Source organism: Malania oleifera, chromosome 9 (genome assembly GCF_029873635.1).
Source record: "Malania oleifera isolate guangnan ecotype guangnan chromosome 9, ASM2987363v1, whole genome shotgun sequence".
Taxonomy (NCBI): domain Eukaryota; kingdom Viridiplantae; phylum Streptophyta; class Magnoliopsida; order Santalales; family Ximeniaceae; genus Malania; species Malania oleifera.
The window spans coordinates 30,553,669-30,575,784 of record NC_080425.1 but is presented as its reverse complement, the minus strand read 5'-3'; the positions used below and the strand labels follow the sequence as shown (position 1 = coordinate 30,575,784).

At 31.0% G+C, this 22,116-nt stretch overlaps 1 protein-coding gene across 2 annotated transcripts in view; it reads right to left on the bottom strand.

Moving 5' to 3' along the window:
• The window catches only part of LOC131164425 (CSC1-like protein At1g32090), a 33,746-nt gene extending 21,510 nt beyond the window's left edge, over positions 1 to 12,236 (bottom strand). Inside the window, exons 1-7 of one of the 2 annotated variants that reach the window (XR_009139263.1) lie at positions 11,597 to 12,175; positions 8,072 to 8,224; positions 4,068 to 4,203; positions 1,210 to 1,311; positions 910 to 1,029; positions 653 to 733; positions 115 to 455 (exon numbers count right to left, since the gene is read on the bottom strand). Coding sequence is in view for 1 of the 2 variants with exons in the window: in XM_058121602.1 (XP_057977585.1) it covers positions 115 to 455; positions 653 to 733; positions 910 to 1,029; positions 1,210 to 1,311; positions 4,068 to 4,203; positions 8,072 to 8,224; positions 11,597 to 11,910 (1,247 nt within the window). In the remaining variant the exon portion in view is untranslated. Of the gene's footprint in view, positions 1 to 114; positions 456 to 652; positions 734 to 909; positions 1,030 to 1,209; positions 1,312 to 4,067; positions 4,204 to 8,071; positions 8,225 to 11,596 lie in introns of both variants that reach the window. The other variant, XM_058121602.1, reaches the window with a different exon arrangement.
• Positions 12,237 to 22,116: the final 9,880 nt, after the last annotated feature.

The following is a 22,116-nucleotide window of genomic DNA, read 5'->3' as shown; positions in this document are numbered from 1 at the left end:
TCTGCATAGACCAATAAGTGTGCACATGCTGTGTGTCCACCCATGTGTGTATCTCATCCTAAATGACATCTAATGTTATTTAAAATATGTGCAAAATGAGAATATTTTACTTACAGTTCTATCACCGGCCTAAGGAAAGGAGCAACTTTCTCAAGACCCTCCAGATTTGCAAGGGATTGTACAAAAGCAATGGGTATCATGTAAAAGAACACCAAAGCAAACACAGCCAACGAAATAAGAAGTTTTCGAATGCTAAGAGAAACAAATGGTATAGCAAGATTTCGCCAGTAAACATCGCGAGGTTCTGGGGCCCAATTCGTTAACCAAAGTGTGGGATTCTTGCTTTGCTGTGTCTGTGCACAAACAGCAGCTCCCCAGCGTGAACTAAATGAAACAAAGACTACTGGCATAATAGATTTTGGATCCTTGAGAGTCTGCTGGCGCTCCAGTGCTATCTGACACAAAAAATAAAGGATACAAAAAAAATACAGCAATCCAACACGAAAAATTAGTTCAAGAAGATGATCTCCATGCCTAAGAGGACAAAGATTATAGAAAAATGAAACCATGATCTCAGAGGTGACTACAGATCAACTGGATCATATACAAAGTTTTGAATAATGATTCTAGCACAGTGGCAGCCTTGACTTACTCTCTTTTCAAGCTCCTTCATCTCTTGTTTATAGAACTCAATGGAATCAACTCTTTCACCCCAAAGCCCAAGAAATCCTTTCTGAAATATGTAATGATTACAAACTTTCACATCCACAATTCCAGCATAAACTAATGAAATATTTTAACTTGCTTTCTCATTATATTTATACATATATATATATATATATAAACTTAATTTTATGTATCTTGTTACAGCAATTCATTTGTACCTTCTGAGTTGATTAAATAAACTACCTTTTTAGTTGGCCTTTTTTCAGGATGTCTTTCAAACTTAAGCTGGCAGTAATCCAGCCAATTTTGAAGCCTGTCTCTTTTCCTCTGAAGTCTGGCAAACTTGTTTGCATCATAGACAGCCTGAGTAAAGAGAAATATCAAGACCAAATTAAAGTTAAGAAATGCCCAGTAAGAACAGACGGATAACCATAATCTCCATTCACAAACGATAAAAGAGCTATGTGAATTGGGGTGAGATTTAAATAAATAAATAAAAGGAAATTAACCATAAATGTAGCTTTAATAGATGAACTGTATGACCTGGTGACAAAGATAATGATTAGGGTGATTTGTCTGAAAGAAGTGATCTATAGTATCTGATATTGAGTGACAAGAAACATGTGGCACATTTCTGACCAGTACCTGCAAACAATACGCCAGTATAATATAATTGTAAACCAAGAATTTGATAACTTGTCAAAAATTCAGAGTGGATATGGAAAATTAAAATTATTACAAAATCCAAGATGAAGGAAAACAGTTTGGCCTCACAAAACTGCCATTTAACATTCGTGATATAATCAAATGCATTATAATACTAATCTTTTATTGAAGTCCTATAAGGTCATGCACCACATAATAATGAAATAATTAGCAATTGCTGATAAACATAGAAGGCGCTAGGTAAAAGATACCTCCTTTATATGAGCATAACAATTCTAAATGGGGATCTAAAACTATGCAAATACTCAAATGTGGCAAAAAGAAGAGGGCATAGTGCAGGTTAGATATTTATACAAAATTGAACCCATTGCTAAGACTTAAGACAAGGAAGCACAAGTGTACTGGCTAAGTTCATTTACGGAAATCCTCATTCTGAGTTATGAGCAACATTTCTCTCTTGAAATAAACTGTAGCACTAAAAAACATATTTTATGTAACATAATTACTCAGTTAACATTTCCAAATCTTCGCTAAAATAAGGGATTTCTTTAGTTGGGGCAGAAATTGTTTCTTTTCAATAAAGAAAGAATGTACTAGAGAAAGAAAGAAAGAATACATCAAAAAGAGGAGGAAAAAGATAGAGAACGAGATATCCTCTAGATACAAAAGGAAAACTGCAAGACAGAAAAACAAACTGTAAGGACATCTCTAATGAAGAAAAGCAAACCAATCCCACTGTAAATCTTCCAAAGATGCAAGCCAAGAGGTGCCATTCACAAAACATCAGAGTGACACAAGAAACACCACTTTACTCCAAAGCAATTTAAGAGAAGTTGCCACACCCTTATTAATTCTGGCATTTCTCTCCATCTGAATACACCAGATGATAGCCAGAACTGAGCTCTGGCATAAAGTTTTCCTTTCCTCCCCCTAACAAACCCTTTAAACATAATAATCTAACATCCAAAGAAGAGAGCAAACCCAATTCTCTCCAAAAATATCAAAAAAAATTATCCAAAAACCAAAAGGGATAATGTAAGAACAAATGAGGGCAACTATCCCACCCTTCAAGCAAAGAACACAAACATAAGGAGACAGAGCCTAATTAGGACTTCATCTTAGAAGCATGTCATCAGGTATTTATTTTCTTAAGGATCGCACCAAGTAAAATCCCTAATCTTTGAAGGAATTTTAGCTTTCCAAATAAATAACAAAAGGGAAAAGAAATAGCTTTTTTCAATTCATTTTTATTGACATTAAAAATTTTTTAATGAGTTGATTACAGAATCAGAAGAGAGGGAAGAAAGGGTGGAGTTTAATAGAGGTGGGAATTACAAATCTTCAATGTGGTACAAGGAGGCTGGGGTGAGGTAACTTGAGTCAAGTTCAACTGCCATTGCTTGGAACTTGAAAGTTGCATCCCCACATTGGAAATGCATGAAAATTGAGGTTCTCATCTCCCTATAAATATAAACATTGCTCCTTCAGCCCAACACCAATCAAGGAAGCTTGTTCTCCCTGGGCCGTAATTGATTTTACACCATTCCACGAATCCAGATCCATTTTTGGTTCCAACTTCCAACGCAACACTGTAATATAAATGCTGTGTTAGTCTTGAAACTTATTTTGTTATGCTGTTTCAGTAATTGATTTAACGACTGAACTGTTAAGAGTTATACAAAAAATTGAACACTTCAAAGTCTAGATTTAGGACTATGTGCATGAATTAGACTGTTACTTTCTGTTATGTTGGCAGTACTTTGTAAATGTGTGTTTTCGTTAATTGTTTGGTTTAAATACTTTAGCAGTATCTTTGGGACAGTTGTACTTTGAATTCAGAATTGATTTCTATTCCCTCTCTCCCTCTTCTTCTTCTTCTTCTTCTTCATCTCCATCTCCCTATAAATATAAACATTGCTCCTTCAGCCCAACACCAATCAAGGAAGCTTGTTCTCCCTGGGCCGTAATTGATTTTACACCAGTCCACGAATCCAGATCCATTTTTGGTTCCAACTTCCAACGCAACACTGTAATATAAATGCTGTGTTAGTCTTGAAACTTATTTTGTTATGCTGTTTCAGTAATTGATTTAACGACTGAACTGTTAAGAGTTATACAAAAAATTGAACACTTCAAAGTCTAGATTTAGGACTATGTGCATGAATTAGACTGTTACTTTCTGTTATGTTGGCGGTACTTTGTAAATATGTGTTTTCGTTAATTGTTTGGTTTAAATACTTTAGCAGTATCTTTGGGACAGTTGTACTTTGAATTCAGAATTGATTTCTATTCCCTCTCTCATGCAGCCTTCTCCCTCTTCTTCTTCTTCTTCTTCTCTCTCTCTCTCTCTCTCTTGTTTCTCTCTCTTACCATGTATCCCCACTGTCCTACATCACTACTTTTCCTTTGGCCATATTGTTCCTTGAAGAATTTTGTGATTAATCTCTTTGTTGACTTGATACAATCTCGTGAAAAAAAAATTCACCATTACTGTGAAGATAATTAGCTAGATGCAATTTTTTGAGAGAATTTTTCAGTAAAAAGGAAAACAGCTTTTTGAGAGAATGAAAAGAATTTGCAATAATTATATGACCAGGGTAATAATACATTAACACTGTAAGCATCTAGTTCATTCTTAATTGCGGAAATTAAAACAGTAACATGTTTTTTCTACTCAGCATAACATGCTAAGATTTTTCTTTTATTATTGAAGAGCAACCAAAATTTCAACTCACAGTAAACTGTTCTACACGCCTGCGCTGTGAAGCCAAGAAGTGTAACCTCATTAATGCTATTTCATCGTACTCCTTGTACAGCATGTAACAAATCCATATTGTGAACAAGTACTCCATTGATATGTGGACAAAAAACCTGTAAATCAACAAACATAGTAGCTTCTTGAGGCAGTTCTACAATATTTACAGGAAGACTTGCTCTAAAACAGAGAAATAACATAAAAAAAAAAAAAGTTGAAAATTGAGAAATGAACTTCCCAGCAAAGGTGAGCATCGTTTGGTTTGGGTTGGTTCCACTATGAAACCATAACCAAACTGACAATTGGCAGTTTAGAGAAATTCAAATTATAAACTGAAACAGAACCATGAACTATCAAAGATGAATAATGGTTCGGATCACTTTGGGTCAATGGTTTAGGCTTTAGAGTTGACTTCTAATTAAATTGAGCTTGCAAACACAGTTAAAATTTTAAAAAAGAAAAGAAAAATCACTCTAATAGACACATGTAAATATGAGCATATCCACATTGATATGAGTGCAGGCTATTCAATTACAAAAAATCACTAATAATACAACGTAATAAGCTTAGAGCAGCAGTTTTCTTGAGGATTGCACCCATTCAACAGGGGAGTTTAATTCCCTTGTTCTTTAGTTTTTTTTTCTAGGGGAGGGAGGGAGGAGGGGAGGCCTAATTCAATTAAGCAAGATTAGATTCTTGGATTTCAAACAATATTTTCAGAAAATTTTATATAATATTTTAAAACATTGAGTTATCTTATTATGAGTCTTAATTTTGAGGTGAACCCTAAATTGTTATTTTTTCCACGTTGGACCCTAAATTGTTGGATGAATAATTGCTTAGACACTTAAGGGGCATTCATTTGATCTAAATGGTCTATATATAGAGGCTATGTTTGCATTAGTTCACTTGTTTCTAGTTAGACATCAGAGCGTTTGGTGGTAGCTTTGAATTTTCTTAAAATCCATTTGAATTATACTTGGAAACACATTTGATTCGGTAAGTGGGGAACTCAGAGGTCATTTTTTCCAATTAATCCCTTGAAAAAATTGAAAATGATAAATAACTCAACACCTGAGTGGTTGAAATGAAAATAGCAATAACAATAAATCAAGCGTCCATATGTCATGCGGAACATGCGTTTCCTTTTTATTTTCTCTCATCCTTACTGTGTGTGATGACCCAATCTGCTAAAAAGTATTCTTCAAGGGGGATGACATCTCACACCCTTTTGCCTCCCCCTTGATTCCCATAGAGCTTGTCCGTGCAAGGACACCATTTTGTAGGGGCTTGACTCCCAAAATTCCTATGGGGCTTAGGGGAGTCAATTCCCTACAAAAGCAGAGTCCTCGAATGGACAAGCCCCAATGAAATCGAGGGAATCAACCCCCGAAAAAGCAGAATCCTTATGTGGAAAAGCCCCACAAGATTCAGTCCCCCACAAGGTGGAGTCTCCATGCCAACAAGATCTGCAGGGAGTAATCCTCCACAAAAGCGGAATCCCCATGCGGACCATGACTCCCTATGTGGACAAGCCCCACGGGAGTTGACTCCTGCAGCAGTGGAGTCAACGACAAAATATATTTCAAATTATCTTACAAATTTTCTTATCAAAAGCAATTGGAATTAAAAGCATTCAACCTTGCTCAATTCTCCTTAAGTAAAATAGGAATGACAATTTATTTTTAGAAAAAAATTCTGTAAATCAAAGTGTCTAGCCCTAAAAAATATTCTCTATAAATACTTTCTAAAAGATAAAGCACCAATGTAAAGGAAAATCACATTAGATGCTATTTTAATGAGTTCAATAAAGAAAAAAAAAATTAATTGCACAATAGGAAATTCACATAAAAAAAATTTTGGGCCATCTTAACAATTGGACATTCAACCCTCACGAGAGTGCAAAGTCCTTGCGAGAACCATCTCTTTAGGAGTTGACCCCTGTAGGAATGGATCCCCATGAGGGCCAACACTGCAAGAGTCAACCCCCTATGGGAGAGAATCCCCACAAAAACAAGTCATACAGGAGTCAACCCTACACAAGAGCGAATCTCCACAAAGATAAGCCCCACAAGTGTTGATCCCCACAGGAGCATATCTCCACAAGGACAAAGCCTTGTGGTAGTCAACGCATCTAGGAATTATTTCCTGCATAAATTTACCACACTTTTACTAAAAAAATTATTTACCTTGCACCATTTAAAATATCACATTAGAAAATTTTTTGTATAGGAGAATTTCTTCAAAGCATCCGAATGGCTTCCCATATGCGTAACATGACCCTACACTCTAGATTGAGAAATTGATGACCAACATCAACTTTGTCCATGCACAATTTTAAAGTAATCATTAATTATATTATGTTTGCATTCTTGCACAAGGGTAAGACTAGCGGTGCACACCAAGATTGGACATAGAGACACCTTGCTATCAATCCCAATTTGGAATGTTTTAGAAAGTGTAGGCTTGGTGGGCTCGAATTAGGGTTCGCTAGATGGAGTCTCTACCCTTTAGACTTTTATTGAGTTGGTCAAAAGTCCGCAGGTTATTAGTCACATTTGTTTTATTTTATTTTCTATCTTACCATGTACAATGACCCAATTAGCTCAAAATTCTATCATTTTTTTCATTAGTTGAGATGTGACATGCCATTCTCTCATTGGAGAATGGCATTGCACACCCTTTTTCCTCTCCCCTATAAATATCCTTTATTATTCTTCAAGAAAGATCTTTTGACCCTTAAACAATTAAGCCCTCCCTCCAACCACCAAAATACCACTTGTTGTGGCACACTTGAGCTTCTTGGGAATTGCCCGGTACTCCTCTCTATGCCCTCTCCCAAGCATCCATTACATGTGTGCAACAAAGCTCTCCTCTTTTGTCAAGAACCTCCTCCACAAGCATCAAGTCTTCATATGCATGCTTCACTCCGTGCAGCTGCCTAATGTAAAAGTTTTATAAAGATTGTTTTTATTTCCACTTGTATATAATCTAACAAACCAAAAGTGCATAGTGCTCCTATCCAATACAATTATTTAACAAACTATATATGTGAGCTCTAGAAAGTGGTTTACAAATTCCATACACTTCCAAGGCTTATTAATATATTCCGTTTATTTTGTATATTAAATAGGGAAAAGAGACATTAAACAAACACAGGTATTTACGCTTTTGTTAGCTATGAGAAGTCAGTTGTTTTGTACAATGGGCATGACCTTCCGACCATCTCACAACACCACCGGAGCATATAATAGTCAAAAATAACAATCAAAAAGCATGTCATAGATAACTATATAAATTGATGTAGACATGGTTGCCACTCAAGGCAATAATTGTACAATTTAATATTACACACTAAACCACATTCATTACATAATTCCTATTCTATTCTCATTTTTTAATCGCAGTAATTAAGACACTGAATCTCAATAGTCAAGACTCAAGACACCATTTATTCATTTTATTAATAGATAGGATTGGATAATTCCAATCTAGTCATATGTATCCCAACAAAATGAGAATGGCTCACTCCTATTCAAGCGTTATGAAGGAATCAAAATCCTTGAGAGATGAGAAGATTTTTTTAATGAGGACAATATTGTCTTATGAAACTCTGAAATTCATTCCTACCACTCAGAGCACCACCCACACCTCTCCATATCGGAATGCCAATCTTGTTCCCAGATCTCCCTATGGGGAATCCCAACCCTGGTATCCTAGACTTGGATTCCCAATACAGCGGTGTGCTCCAAAAAATTCATTCCTTGTTTTCGTCCGAAATATTTGGTTTCATTCCCATTTCTGTAGATTCATTCTCGAATCCCAAATGTTGCGTTCGACATGAAATATTTAAAAAGCTGAAGCAAAGGAAACAATACCACAGTCAATCACATGCACAGCTATACATTTTCCGTAAGTTATTCATGCTATTCAAAGTTATTGCAATAATGCTATTCAAATTATTGCAACAGAAACGTGACATACCGTGCTGACTGAGGACCAACATTTGATATTGAAAGCTTATCAATGTCACTGAAAACCAAATCTTTTCTTAGAAAAAACAAAGTCCCACTAGATACATTGACTGGAATAAGAACAAGGATTGCCAGCACTGTTATTGGTAGAAAAATTTTTAATCTGCAAGAAAGAAAAGGGAAAAGATTTAGATCAGGGCTCTTGTGACATGATTCAACATATAAAGAAACAACAAAATTTCGTAGACCCAGAAGCTCTGATATATTTTACAGAGAACATAAAAGCCTCAATCAATGCCTGACATTTTCTTTACAAGTTTCTCAACATTATTACTAGTAAATAGTAAGAAATGGAAGTACATGTAATCACCACAACACACCCCCAAAAAAAAAGTACACATACAAAGAAGTCTAAAAACACCACTATAAACAGTGATGTTGGAATTAGATTCAAACTTAGGGCTCAGAGGAAAACTATGATGAGCAGGGTGAGATGTTTGTGATTTGTCAACCCTAAAAAAATGGAAACAATTTGAATCCTGGAAAAAGAGATTTTGGTTACCAAATTGACCATAATTATTTTAATTTCTTAATTAATTATTAATTTAATGGTAATTGAAGCAAGATAACATTATCATTTTTTATTTGTTTTGCTAGGCAGACAGCATATTCAGTTAAATCAACACGAGTCCATGCTCATTGTGATTATTGTTGTCTTCTTTGACTAACCTTCAAGATGGATGACAACAAAGAATTTTCATCATGCCCAGAAGTGGAGCTATGTTTGGGCTTGGGGAGCTTCCTCCTATCACCCCAAAAATTTGTAAAATCCACTTCCTCACTATTATTTTGGAAAATATTTTTTGAATCTTTATATTAAGGCACCAATTAGAAACATATATTTGATATTTTTATGTTAGAAACACCCAAAATTTTATTGAAATCTGCAAAATCATCAAAATGTTCAAGTCTACATTGTGTTTCACTACCATCCCTATGTCGGCACGGTTTAATTACAGGACTTGTGCAAGGTCCCTAATTAACCCAGGTACTATTATGAACTAGAGAAAATTGGAGGCTTAGACAGGAGCCCATTAAGCAGAGTCCAAAACCATTGGAACTTTCCCAATGAGTTCAAATATCACCCATGAGCCATTTCTGGACCCATGATCACCTTTCATACATTCTTTCAGCATCACTGATCACCTACCATGCAATACTGTCATGCTCACCATGTCACCACTATAAGTACTACCTTATAATCACTTTTGGAGAATCTTCTAGTCCTCTCTCGCATCAGTGCTTCTCTCCATAGGATTCATCTATCTTAAAAGAGTAGCTTGTCTCTCTTTACCTTCCATACTTCAGTATACCATCAACCCTGCAATCCCTATTGTCCTCCACACCCTCACATCATCCTACTCCTTCCTTAACTACCACATGGTACTTGAGATCTAGTGAATAGCCCAAATCCTCTCGACTCCTTTTTTGGTCTCTTCTACTCTTATCACAAGTAACATTATCTCACCTACTCCACTTGAAAACCTTTCCCACCATAGAGACTTGCATCAATATTTTGTTAGTTTCCAAAAGTTTAGCGAATCAGAAAAAAGATAGTTTGACTTTAATCCATGACATAAGAATTGATTCTAGTGCAACATCACATTATGTCTTACAGGCTCAAATAACTACTGCTAGACACAACAATACTTTAAACACATCTAGCCACAAGAAGCTACAAATGTACTTGGAATTCAACTGAACCAACAACAGTTGCATTCCAAAGGTCTGAATACATGCAATGGAATTTCAACGATGTAGATCAACCAATTAGCCTTCACTAGCTTCTCTGGAGTGAACTCGAGTGGGATCACATTGTTCCAAACACAACAAGAGTCCCTTCAACAATTTCAAACCTCCATAATTATATAATCGTTATTTCTTCCCATATCTTATGAGCATCCATAAAAGATGACAACTGACTTATGCATTTGCCCCATTCCCTGGCCTGTTGATGTTCTTCATCATAAATGAAGGGTAGAACACCAACCTAATAGACATAATGACAATTTAGGACTCACATATATTTGCCACTAGTAATTTGTAATAGAGAACATGGCAAAAGGAGAGAGAATTCAGCAACAAAAAGTCCCTTTTACAAATGAAGAATGAGTAATAGTTAAATAATTATATGTAGCTTTTAAAATCAAAAGCAGTCCAAATCATTATAGCATTGCATAAAATTTTATGATGAGCTTTATTGAACTCAAAATAGGAGAAAGAAATTTGATACATGCATATCAAGAAATTCAATACATACTTTTAAAGTAATTCAGCAAATTAATGGTAATTATTCCATAACTCAGAACATCTATACTCTATGCTAATAGAGAGAGAGCCAAGCAACCCTCCCACTCTCAAAGAAAATTTTCATATAAATTTTGTCAAATTTTCCCATAAAATACCCAAAGTTTGTGCTTGGGAGCATTGCCTTGGATTTGGATTTTTATGGATTTGGTTTTCAATACAATTTCATATTGCATTTATATAAATTCCCACAAATCCAAATTCAAGGCTCAAATTCCAAGCTTCTAACATGGGGTTGAAGGTATTCAATAATTAGGTTTTTTTCCTCTTGGAACAACTAATAACAAAATTGAAATTTAAGCCAATTTAACTATTGCCAAATATAGTTTAAAAGGAGGGAAAGAAAAAAAACAAAGAAGTAACTTCAGGCCCTGAGCGGAAAGAATCAAATAATGATTTAAAATTGTAAGAGTGGACATAGACCATTCATCAGTCCCGTCAAAGAAAAATATGAAAGTGACTAACGTAAATGCACAAATAAAAAACAAAAAATAAAAATAAAAATGAAAGTAGAGAAAAGGCAAAAACTGGAAAGTCTGCAAATCAAAACCTGCAAGAAGGCACTAACAACTTCTATACTTTAATCACATTTTCTCAACCCAAAGTCAACCGAGAACAGAGCAACTACAGACTACACTTTTGACTTTTTGAAACGTCTGCAATAAATTAACTATACCTATCAGCATGAAACAATTGAGAAAGCAAACAGGAAAGGAAAATATATTAACATAAGTGGAAATCTTCCAAAGATTTCCATTCAATTTTTATAAAGTTTCAGACTCGGGAGCTATAACCCCAAAGTAATAACTTCAGTTGCAAGCAAAGTGTACAAAGCATAGTTTATTGGAATCAGCTCAGAGGCATTGACACCTAATGAAGATTAGTTATAGAAGTCTGTGAAGAAAACAAGGATATAGAGTGCAACAAAATTAACACCCTGTAAACTCATTTCCGAGGAAAATGTTAGAAAAAACTCAATATTCAAATTTTTACAGAGCAAATTGTTCAGATTAACAAATAATTTACACATTTTCCATGACAAATTCCAAAGCAACAAGAGAAAGATACAGTATACAAGACCCAAGTCAGAGGATTACACGGCAAACAAAGAACACCCGTTATAAATACAAGTAAAAGAAAACCAGGGAGTGAGAGACAAATAGAGCACCCGAGAGTGTAGATTCTGAGGAAAACAGCAGAGTCGAGGCCAGCGTGGTTGATAATCTCTGCCTCGCTCATCCTCAGAGCCTGAGGCATCCAGTTCAAGAAAGTAAGGTAAGTCCTGAAATTGAGGTTAACAAACTTGCCCACGAAATTCCCAGAATGCCTTGGACTCGTTCTGACGCCACTGATGTACCACTTGGGGAAATAGACCCTGTCGTTGATGGGCTGAATCCTCAGCAAAGCGAAGGCTAGCAAGAAAGCGAAGGCACTGACTATGTTGATAAATCCTGAGACCGCTATATCCCCTAGAGTAGCCATTGGAGAACAAAACAACACAGATAAAGAATATTAAAGAGAAAAATAGAGAGAATGGGCAATGGGGTATGAAGAGAGAATCAAATATTGGAAGAAGAAGAGAGAATGGAACGGAAGATTGAAGAAAGGGAAGAATATTTATGTTAGAGGGTGCACATGCGCCGCAAAAAGCAGCAGTGGTCTTTCGAAATGTTATAGCATCTTCTTAATTGTTTGTTTTGTCAGACCAGTGCCGCATGACTCTCCGCCGATCTTAATTTTGTTTTCTTTCCCTTTTCTACGGTTTCTCGAAATTGTCGAAGGCCAGAGGCCAACGCGTTCTTCCATTATTTTAGCCTTTCACTTTTTAAATATGTTAATATATGATGTGACCTTCCACTCGGCGCCAGTGTTGCCTGTAATCATGGTGGTCTCTGACAGGATCTTTTATGTTTAGATTTGAGAAGGAAGCTTTGGGAGGTTAGTGGAAAGTGGCACTTGCTCAGAAAAAGACAACAAGAAAACCTAAATGGGTTGTTGAGAAATTGCCCTTTTTTTTCTTAGGAGTTCGTTAGAGGTTGAGAGAGACAGTCAAATTCAGCAAAAAAAAAAAATTGTTGGTAGTGTTTTTTTTTTTTGTGAATTTAATTTTAAAATTAACATAATTTTAATTTTAGGAACTTTGCTCTTTTCATTTATATTTAATGACTGTGATCTTACTAACTAGTAATTTTGAATGTAATTAATTGTCACAGTTTTGAAAATTGTTTAATAAATGTAACTATTCATTTTAAAAATTTTAAATTTTTTTCTTCAAAAATTGGATTAAATTTATAAAAATTATTTCTTTGCACGCATGCTGCAAGCATTTTTAATTTTTTTTTACCTTTGCACTAAAAATTATAATTAAAGAACTGAAATTACCATAAGATAGTTTTAAATAAAGACGTATAATTTATTATAGCTTGTATTTTATTGATTGGGGAAATTAGGTGAACACAGTTATGAGGAATTATTAGTGAATTAACGAAATGATTTATATAAGTTGAATGTTGGTTGTTTCCTAATAAAAAATTACACCACTAATATTGACTTTTTTTTTAACATATTCACTAAATTTTACTAGTAAAATATGGATTATGAATATCTAAAGTTACTAAATTAACCCATAATTAAAACTTACTTCTCTTGATTATTTATCAAAAGAAATTAAAAATATTATATAATTATATCTTGTTTTGGTCCGCCTATGACTTTTTTAACGGCCCTCTAAAAGGGAGTTAATGAAGAGAAATATTTTAATATTGTTTTGAAAATGTTTGAATCCTTGTGAAAATTGAATTGTCTGAAAGAAAATAATGATTTTAAGAGTTTAATAAAAAAGTTATAAAGTGATGTTTGGCTTGTATTATAATAAAAACTTATTGTAAAAAGTACTTTTCCATAACTATTTTTTTTTTAACTATTTAAGTGAATTTTGAAAAACAATTTATGATAGCATTTCGGTTGCTTATAAGTGACATGTTCATAGGTAGGATCAATTTTATAAAAATAAGAAAATTCAGTGACTATTTTATAGTTTAAAAAATAAATTAGAAAATAATCATGTATTATTTTATTACGTATTATATATATTAATTATTAATGAAATATAATTGAATTATAAAATGAAGAAGAAGAGTCGTCTATTAACAATATTATTTTGGTATAAATTAATATGATAATCATATGTTATTATTAAGAGGAAGATTCTGTTCATCAAAAATTAATATTATATTATTTTTACTTAATTACAATATTTAAAATAAAAAATATCATAATTTTAATTAAATTATTAATTATTTTTAAATATTAATTAATAATTAATCATATATTATTTAACTATCCATTATAACCTATTAATTATTAATAAAATGTAATTAAATTCTGCAATGAATCTATAAATTAAATTAACGTTAAATAAAGTAAACAAAATTAAATTAATACTGTTTTTTAACACAAATCAATGTGATAATATATGAAATAAATATATATTAATAACAAGATAATTTTTAATTAATAAATAATATTATTTTATTTTATTTAATATAAATATTTAAATTAAAATTAATATAATTATCATTTAAATTTTTAATTACAAAAATATTAATTTTTTTGTTTAATATATGTTAGTTATTAAAGTTCAATGTTGGATTGAATAAGAACTATTTATTAATTTAAATTAAAAATAAATAAAAAATATTTTATATTCAATTAATAATATTATATTTATTATATTTTAATATGATAGTAATATGTTATAAATATACATTATGAATAAGATTATTATTTATTAAAAATAATAGTATTATATTATATTTAATAAAAAATATTTAAATTTTAATTATAAGTAATTAAAATAATTATTAATGAAACTATTAATCCAAAATATTAATATTTTTAATTCAAAATATGTTTAAAAATAATCATATAGTACCCTATAATAAAAATAAGGGAATTTACAACGGTACTTTTACTAGATGCAATACAAATTAGAACTTACAACTTACAAATTGTTGAAAAGACTTTAAGAAGATTGGGGGATAGATAGAACGAACCACAAAAGATCTTTCACAACTTTTCTTCTTTTTTGGAAGTAAAGAAGTAGTGAATGAAGGAAGTGATCCCTAATCAACAAGGATTCCTTATATAGGAAAATTGTTTGATAAAAAGACGAAACAACAATACTTGTTTTTATAAAAGAAAAAGAAGATGCCCTGCCAAAGTGACAATAATTGTTCTTTTAAGGAAAGAAGATGCCTTGACGAGCACTCTTTAGATGGGAGTCACATGGTTTTTCTAGCTATGATATTATGTATTATAACATACTAATTATTGAAGAAACATAATTCAATTTTGAAATAAAAAGGAAGATAAAGGTAGAGACGAAATAATATATTAATTATAAACACAATAAATTTTAGTGCTATTTTGTGATTTTAAAAATATATTAAAATATAATCATTTAGAATTTTTAAATCTTGAATTAATTTAATTTATGAAAATCATATTTTCCTCTAAATTTTTTTAAAAATTTGAAATAAGCATAAATAGATAAATCTATATGAAGATGATCATAAGGATGAGCATCAGGTCTAGTTTGTGTGGGAAAATGGTATATTAAAAATGACGCAAAATGTAAAGATAATAGGAATTGAAAGCAAAAATCTGAAATTAAATAACTTTGGATATAGAGAATAGAACTTGAACTATTGTTGATTATTTATCAAACATATTAAAACCATAAAATAATTATATCTTCTTTCGGTCCTCCTCACTTTTTTAAAGGCCCTTTAAAAAGGAGTTAATGAAGAGAAACATTTTAATATTATTTTAAAAATGTTTGGTTCCCTTGTGAAAATTGAGTTGTTAAAAAGAAAAGATTGTCATTAAAAGTTTAGTAAAAAGGTTATAAGATGCTTAAAAGTATTTAAAATGACTAATATATATATATATATATATTTAGAAAATATAATTATTGCGTTGATAGTTTTGTAATTTTGAAAAAAAAATAAAGACAACAATAGAATTTAATAATTTGTTTGAGAAAAAGTTAGCTTTAAACTTTTAAAAGTCACTAAAAAATATTAAAAGTTGTCTTTTAAAAGTTAGAAAAAAAAATATATATACTAAACACGTTCAGTTCAACTTTTATGTAATAACCCAGAAAAAATATATTATTTAAAAAATAATTAATTAATTAAAATTATCAATCAATTAATTAGTTAAATATTATTAAATTAATATATTAAATAAACAAGTAAAAAGAAATAATATGAAAAAAAAGGTTAAGAGTAATTATTAATTAATTAATTAATTATTATTAAATAAATAAATAAAAATAACATAGTTAATTAATTAAAATTAATTATTAATTAAATTATATAATATAATATATTATATAGTTAATGGAAAAACGCATCTCTCCTTCTCTGTCTCTCTCTCCGTCTGTCTCTCTCTCTCTCTCTCTCTCTCTCTCTCTCTCTCTCTCTCTCTCTCTCTCTCCTCAATTTCGTCAGCCTAATAGGTGTCGATCAAAAAATCGAAGGTATTGTTGGATTCCTTACTGCGCCACCGACATTTTTACTCGAGCGGATTTGTAGTGGGAGCGGCGTAGGCATCAATTTTGGGAAAATGTATATTTCTCCTAATTTCTCAATTTTTTTGTTAAATTTGCCGTTAAATTGACGATCAGGCACCACCACAGGGGTCCTAGTTGTGATCGTCGTCATTTTGACATATGTAAATTTCCAATTGAGATTTTCTAAACCCTACTCCAAAGCGAGAGTGAGATTTGAAAATTTTGATAATTTGACTATATTTAAAGGTATATTTATTTATTTAGAATTTAAGAATTTAGGAAATATTAAAATAATATTTTGTTTAGGATTAATTACATGAAATTAAGATTTTTTATTCAGGATCTGGTTAAGCATTGCAGACATTTTTCGGGGTCCCTATTGGCATAGTTTAAGAAATCAGGTAAGGGAAAAAATATATATTAAATCAGAATTTTTATGAATTTAATAAAAAATAAATTGTGTTGTATGTACGTGTATATGTTTCGGTATGAGTTTAAAATGCTAACTGTTTAAATTATATTTTTCTAAATTTAAGGATGTTTATTATATATATATATATATATATATATATATAAATGAACTGATGAAAGTGGAAAAATATTTTCAGGGTAAATATGTAAGGAATGAAATGTATTTTTGGTATATAAACGTTACATGTTAGTTGACTTATTTTACAAGTAATATATGAATTTTATTGTTAAACTGTATGGTATGAGATTTGGTGCAAATATATGTTAAATGTATAAAATGCAGGTTAAATAAGTAATGCATTGTGAATAAAACATGATATTAATTATATTGCTTGTGTGTGTTAATGTAACCATATAAACAGCTGAAAGATGTTGGGTAAAACAATTGAAAAATGTTAGGTAAAACAGTTGAAAAATGTTGGGTAAATGTGTAACAGTTGAAAAATGTTGGATAAAACAGTTGAAAGATATTAGGTAAATGTATGACAGCTGAAAAATGTTAAGTAAAACAGTTGAAAGATGCTGGGTAAAACAGCTGAAAGATATAGGGTATGAAATGAAATGAAATGAAAAAGGAAATGAATGAAATGGAAATGAAATGTGAAATGTGAAATGTGAACAATGTAAAATGAGAAAAAGTCACTTAAAGTGAAATGTAATGCAATGTTAAGTTATGAATATGAACAGATGTATATGAATGAATAATGATAGAAAGAGTAATGTCTTATGATATTAGAAGTACTTATGTACGTAGAATGTGCTACGATTTGGGCAGGGCGTACTCTTCGCCTGAGGGCTTGCCAAGAAAGGCGAATGTACTAGTAACTTCAGATGTGACAATAGTTGCATAACGTACGAGGGCAAAGGAAACCTACTTGTATGAGCGGATAGATTTCCCTATCCTTAGGGCCTTTACCGGTAAGCTATTGTTGAACGGTATGAGTATGAGATTAATTTATCACTTTAGGGCTTACTAAGTAAGGTTAATGCCCTGGTATGCTTTAACTGTGACCTTAAGTTTACTTAAATATCAGAGTAGAGGAGTGTTACTTGTATAGGCTTGTAATCACCCCTATCCTCGGATAATCTCGTGGGTAAATCTTTGCATATGTATGATTATGAATAGGAAATGATTTTAGAAATCATGTTAATGGTTTGCAAATGATATTAATATGTTATTTAAAAATCTCATGTAGACCACACACTGTTTTAATATATTATTTCTTCTATTACTAAGATGTGTCTCACCCGAATATGATTATTTTTTTTTTCAGGATATTCTCAAGGTCAAGCTTAAAGAGCTCGAGTGTTTTTAGACTTTTTGAGAAGTATTAAAAGAAAGGGTATATACTGACAATACTTTGGGGAATGTAAATATTTATGTTTTATGTCTTTATTTTTTAAGGCTATTGAGTAAGGAATGATTGTGAAAATATTGAAATATTTTGAGAGTTATGTAGATTTATAGAAATGCAGGTGATAGATAATTATTATGGATTATAGATAGGAATTAGTAAACTCTGGTATTATGGTATTATATGTATGGAGATTATATTTACGTTTTTCGCTGCATATATGTTGATTATGGATTATCAGAGATTTTATTAGGTATAACGCGTTGGACCCAGGTTTAAGGGTTCGAGGTGTTACAGATGGTATCAAAACAATGTTCAATCGGAAGTATGATTAATTTCACATCGTCTGGATATGGAAATGTTAGAGTATTAAGTTAGGGATGATTTATACCAGAGTATAGGATTGAGTTGCGATAAGGATATGGATGGGTAGATTAAGATGTTAGAAATTCTGAATTGTGTTTCGCAAGTTTGGGGGTAGAAATCTTTTGATGGTCTTCTGTGTTTTTCTAAAGAAGTAGTTAATTTTATAAAATCATGGTAAATCCATCGATGGTAATGTTTCTAAATAGAAAAATTCGAACTTGAGATTTGAACTTGAAGGTTATGTTAGTTGATTTCATAAGTTATAGTATCGAGGGAAATAGCAAGTACCTTTAGGTAGAGGTGGATCAACACGAGTATTCGTTGATCTCGATTGAGTCAGATAATGTCAGGGGCACAGGTATAAGTTTATGATTAAGATAATAATGATTTAATTTGGTTATGGATGGTGGACTAGCAAAAATTTCGAGGACAAAATCTCTTAAAGGAGGGAAGAATGTAATAACCCGGGAAAAAATTATTATTAAAAAAACAATTAATTAATTAAAATTATCAATCAATTAATTAATTAAACATTATTAAATTAATGTATTAAATAAACAAGTAAAAATAAATAATATGAAAAAAAGGTAAGAGTAATTATTAATTAATATTAAATAAATAAATAAATAAATAAAATAATTAATTAAAATTAATTATTATTAATTAAATTATATAATATAATATATTATATAGTTAATGGAAACATCCTGAAGCTTCAAGAGAAGCTTCAAGCAATTGGATTGAAAAAAAAAAAAAAAAAAACTCTAAAGTCCTGCGCCTCTCTCTCTCTCTCTCCTAAATTTTGTCGGTCTAACAGGCGTCGATCGAAAAACGGAAGGTGCCGTTGGATTCCTAACTCCACCACCGACATTTCTACTGAAGCAGATTTGTCGTGGGAGCGGCGTAGGCACAATTCATGGAGAAAAGCATATTTTCCCTAATTTCTCAATTTCTTGTTAAATTTGTCGTTAAATCGACGATTAGACACCACCACAGGGTCTTAGTCGTGATCGCCGTCATTTTGACATATGTAAATTTTTTAATTGAGATTTTCTAGATCTTACTCCAAAGCGAGAATGAAATTTGAGAAATTTGGTAATTTGACTATATTTAAGGGTATATTTATTTATTTAAAATTTAAGAGTTTAGGAAATATTAAAATAATATTTTATTCAAGATTAATTACGTGGAATTAAAATTTTTGATTTAAGGTCTTGGTGAGCGTCGTAGGTATTTTTTGGGATCCCTTTTGACGTAGTTCAAGAAACCAGGTAAGGGAAAATATATATATTAAATCAGAATTTTTATGAATTTAATAAAAAATAAATTATGTTATATGTACGTGTATATGTTTCGGCATGAGTTTAAAATGCCAAATGTTTAAATTATATTTTTCCGAGTTTAAGGTTGTTTATTAGATATATATATGAAAATGAACTGATGAAAGTAGAAAAATATTTTCCAGGGTAAATATGTAAGGAATGAAAGGTATTTTTGGTATATAAACATTAAATGTTGATTAACTTATTTTACAGGTAATGTATGAATTTTATTGTTAAACTGTGTGGTATGAGATTCTGTGCAAATATATGTTAAATGTATGAGATGCAGATTAAGTAAGTAATGCATTGTGAATAAAACATGATATTAATTATGTTACTTTTGTGTGTTAATGCAACCATATAAATAGATGAAAGATACTGGGTAAAACAACTGAAAGATGTTAGGTAAAATAACTGAAAGATGTTGGATAAATGTGTAATAGTTGAAAAATGTTGGGTAAAACAGATGAAAGATGTTGAATAAATGTATGACAGCTAAAAAATGTTAGGTAAAACAGTTGAAAAATGTTGGATAAAATAGTTGAAAGATGTTGGGTATGAAATGAAAAAGGAAATGAATGAAATGAAAATGAAATGTGAAATGTGAACAATGTAAAATGAGAAAGAATCACTTAAAGTGAAATGTAATGCAATGTTAAGTTATGAATATGAACAAATGTGTATGATTGAATAATGAAAGAAAGAGTAATGTATTATGATATTAGAAGTACTTATTTATGTAAAATGTGCTACAATTTGGGCAGGGCGTACTCTTCGCTTGAGGGTTTGTCGAGAAAGGTGAGTGCACTAGTAGCTTTAGATGTGATAGTAGCTACAGAACGTACTAGGGTAGAGGGAACCTACTTGTATGGGCGGGTAGATTTTCCTATCCTTAGGGCCTTTGCCGGTAAGTTATTGTTGAACGGTGTAAGTACGAGATTAATTTATCACTTGAGGGGTTACTGAGTAAGGTTAGTGTTCTAGTATGCTTTAGCTGTGACCTTAGGGTTACCTAAACATCAGAGTAGAGGGGTGCTACTTGTATGGGTGGATAATCACCCTTATCCTTGGGTAATTTTGTGGGTAAACATTTGCATGTGTATGATTAGGAACAGAAAATGATTTCAGAATTCATGTTAATGGTTTGTAAATGATATTAATATGTTATTTAAAAATCTCATGTAAATCACACACTGTTTTAATATATCGTTTCTTCCCTTATTGAGATGTGTCTCACCTGAATATGATTTTTTTTTCAGGACATCCTCGAGGTCGGGCTTAAAGGGCTCGAGGGTTTTTATACTTTTTGAGAAGTATTAAAAGAAATGGTATATACTGATAATACTTTGGGAAATGTAAATATTTATGTTTTATGTCTTTATGTTTTAAGACTGTTGAGTAAGGAATGATTGTGAAAATACTGAAATGTTTTGGGAGTTATGTAAATTTATGAAAATGCAGGTAATGGATGATTATTATGGATTATAGATAGGAATTAGTAAACTCTGGTATTATTGTATTATATGTATGGAGATTATATCTATGTTTTTTGCTGCGCATATGTTGATTATGGATTATCAGAGATTTTATTAGGTATAACGCGCCAGACTTGGGATTAAGAGTTCGGGATGTTATATTTTACTCATTAAAAAAGAAGTTAAGACAAAAAAGGGAGACCAAACTCACCTTTATGCTTTTTTCATAATAAGCTCTCACATTATATGACTGTGTCTTTAAGCTCCTGTTTGGGAGCACTTTAAAAAAAAAAAGTGTTAATAGCATTTATCACTTAAAATAAGTACTTTTATAAAAAATTTTAAAAGAGTTATGTTTTACTTGTACTACAATAAAAACGTATTGTAAAAAGTACTTTTCCATAACCACTTTTTTTAAAACTATTTAAGTGAATTTTGAAAAAAAATATATTATAGGATTTTAGTTGCTTATAAGTGACATGTCATAAGCGGGTCAATTTTATAAAAAAAAGGTAAATTTAGTGGCTACTTTATAACTTTAAAAACAAATTAGAAGATAATCATATATTATTTCATTATGTATTATAATATATTAATTATTAATGAAATATAATTGAATTATAAAATGAAGAAGAAAAACCATCTGTTAATTTAAATTAACATTAAAAATTTAAAAATATTAATTTAATTAATAATATTATTTTAACATAAATTAATATGATAATCATATGTTATAATTAAGAAAAAGATTCTGTTAGTCAAAAATTAATATTATATTATTTTTATTTAATTGTAATATTTAAAATTAAAAATAAAAATTAACATAATCATTAACTAAATTGTTAATTATTTTTAAATATTAATTAAAAATAATAGTTAAATTATTATTAATTAAAAATTAATTATATATTATTTTACTATCCATTATAACCTATTAATTATTAATAAAATATAATTAAATTCTGTAATTGTTGGAATTGGTGTATTTCCAAAAGGGGGTGAATTAGAATTTTAAAACTTTTTTCCTAGGTATAACTAATCCAACAACAGTATACCACAACCTAGGGTCTGTCTAAAACAAATACCAATTGCTCAATGAGAATTTAACTGAATAGATAATC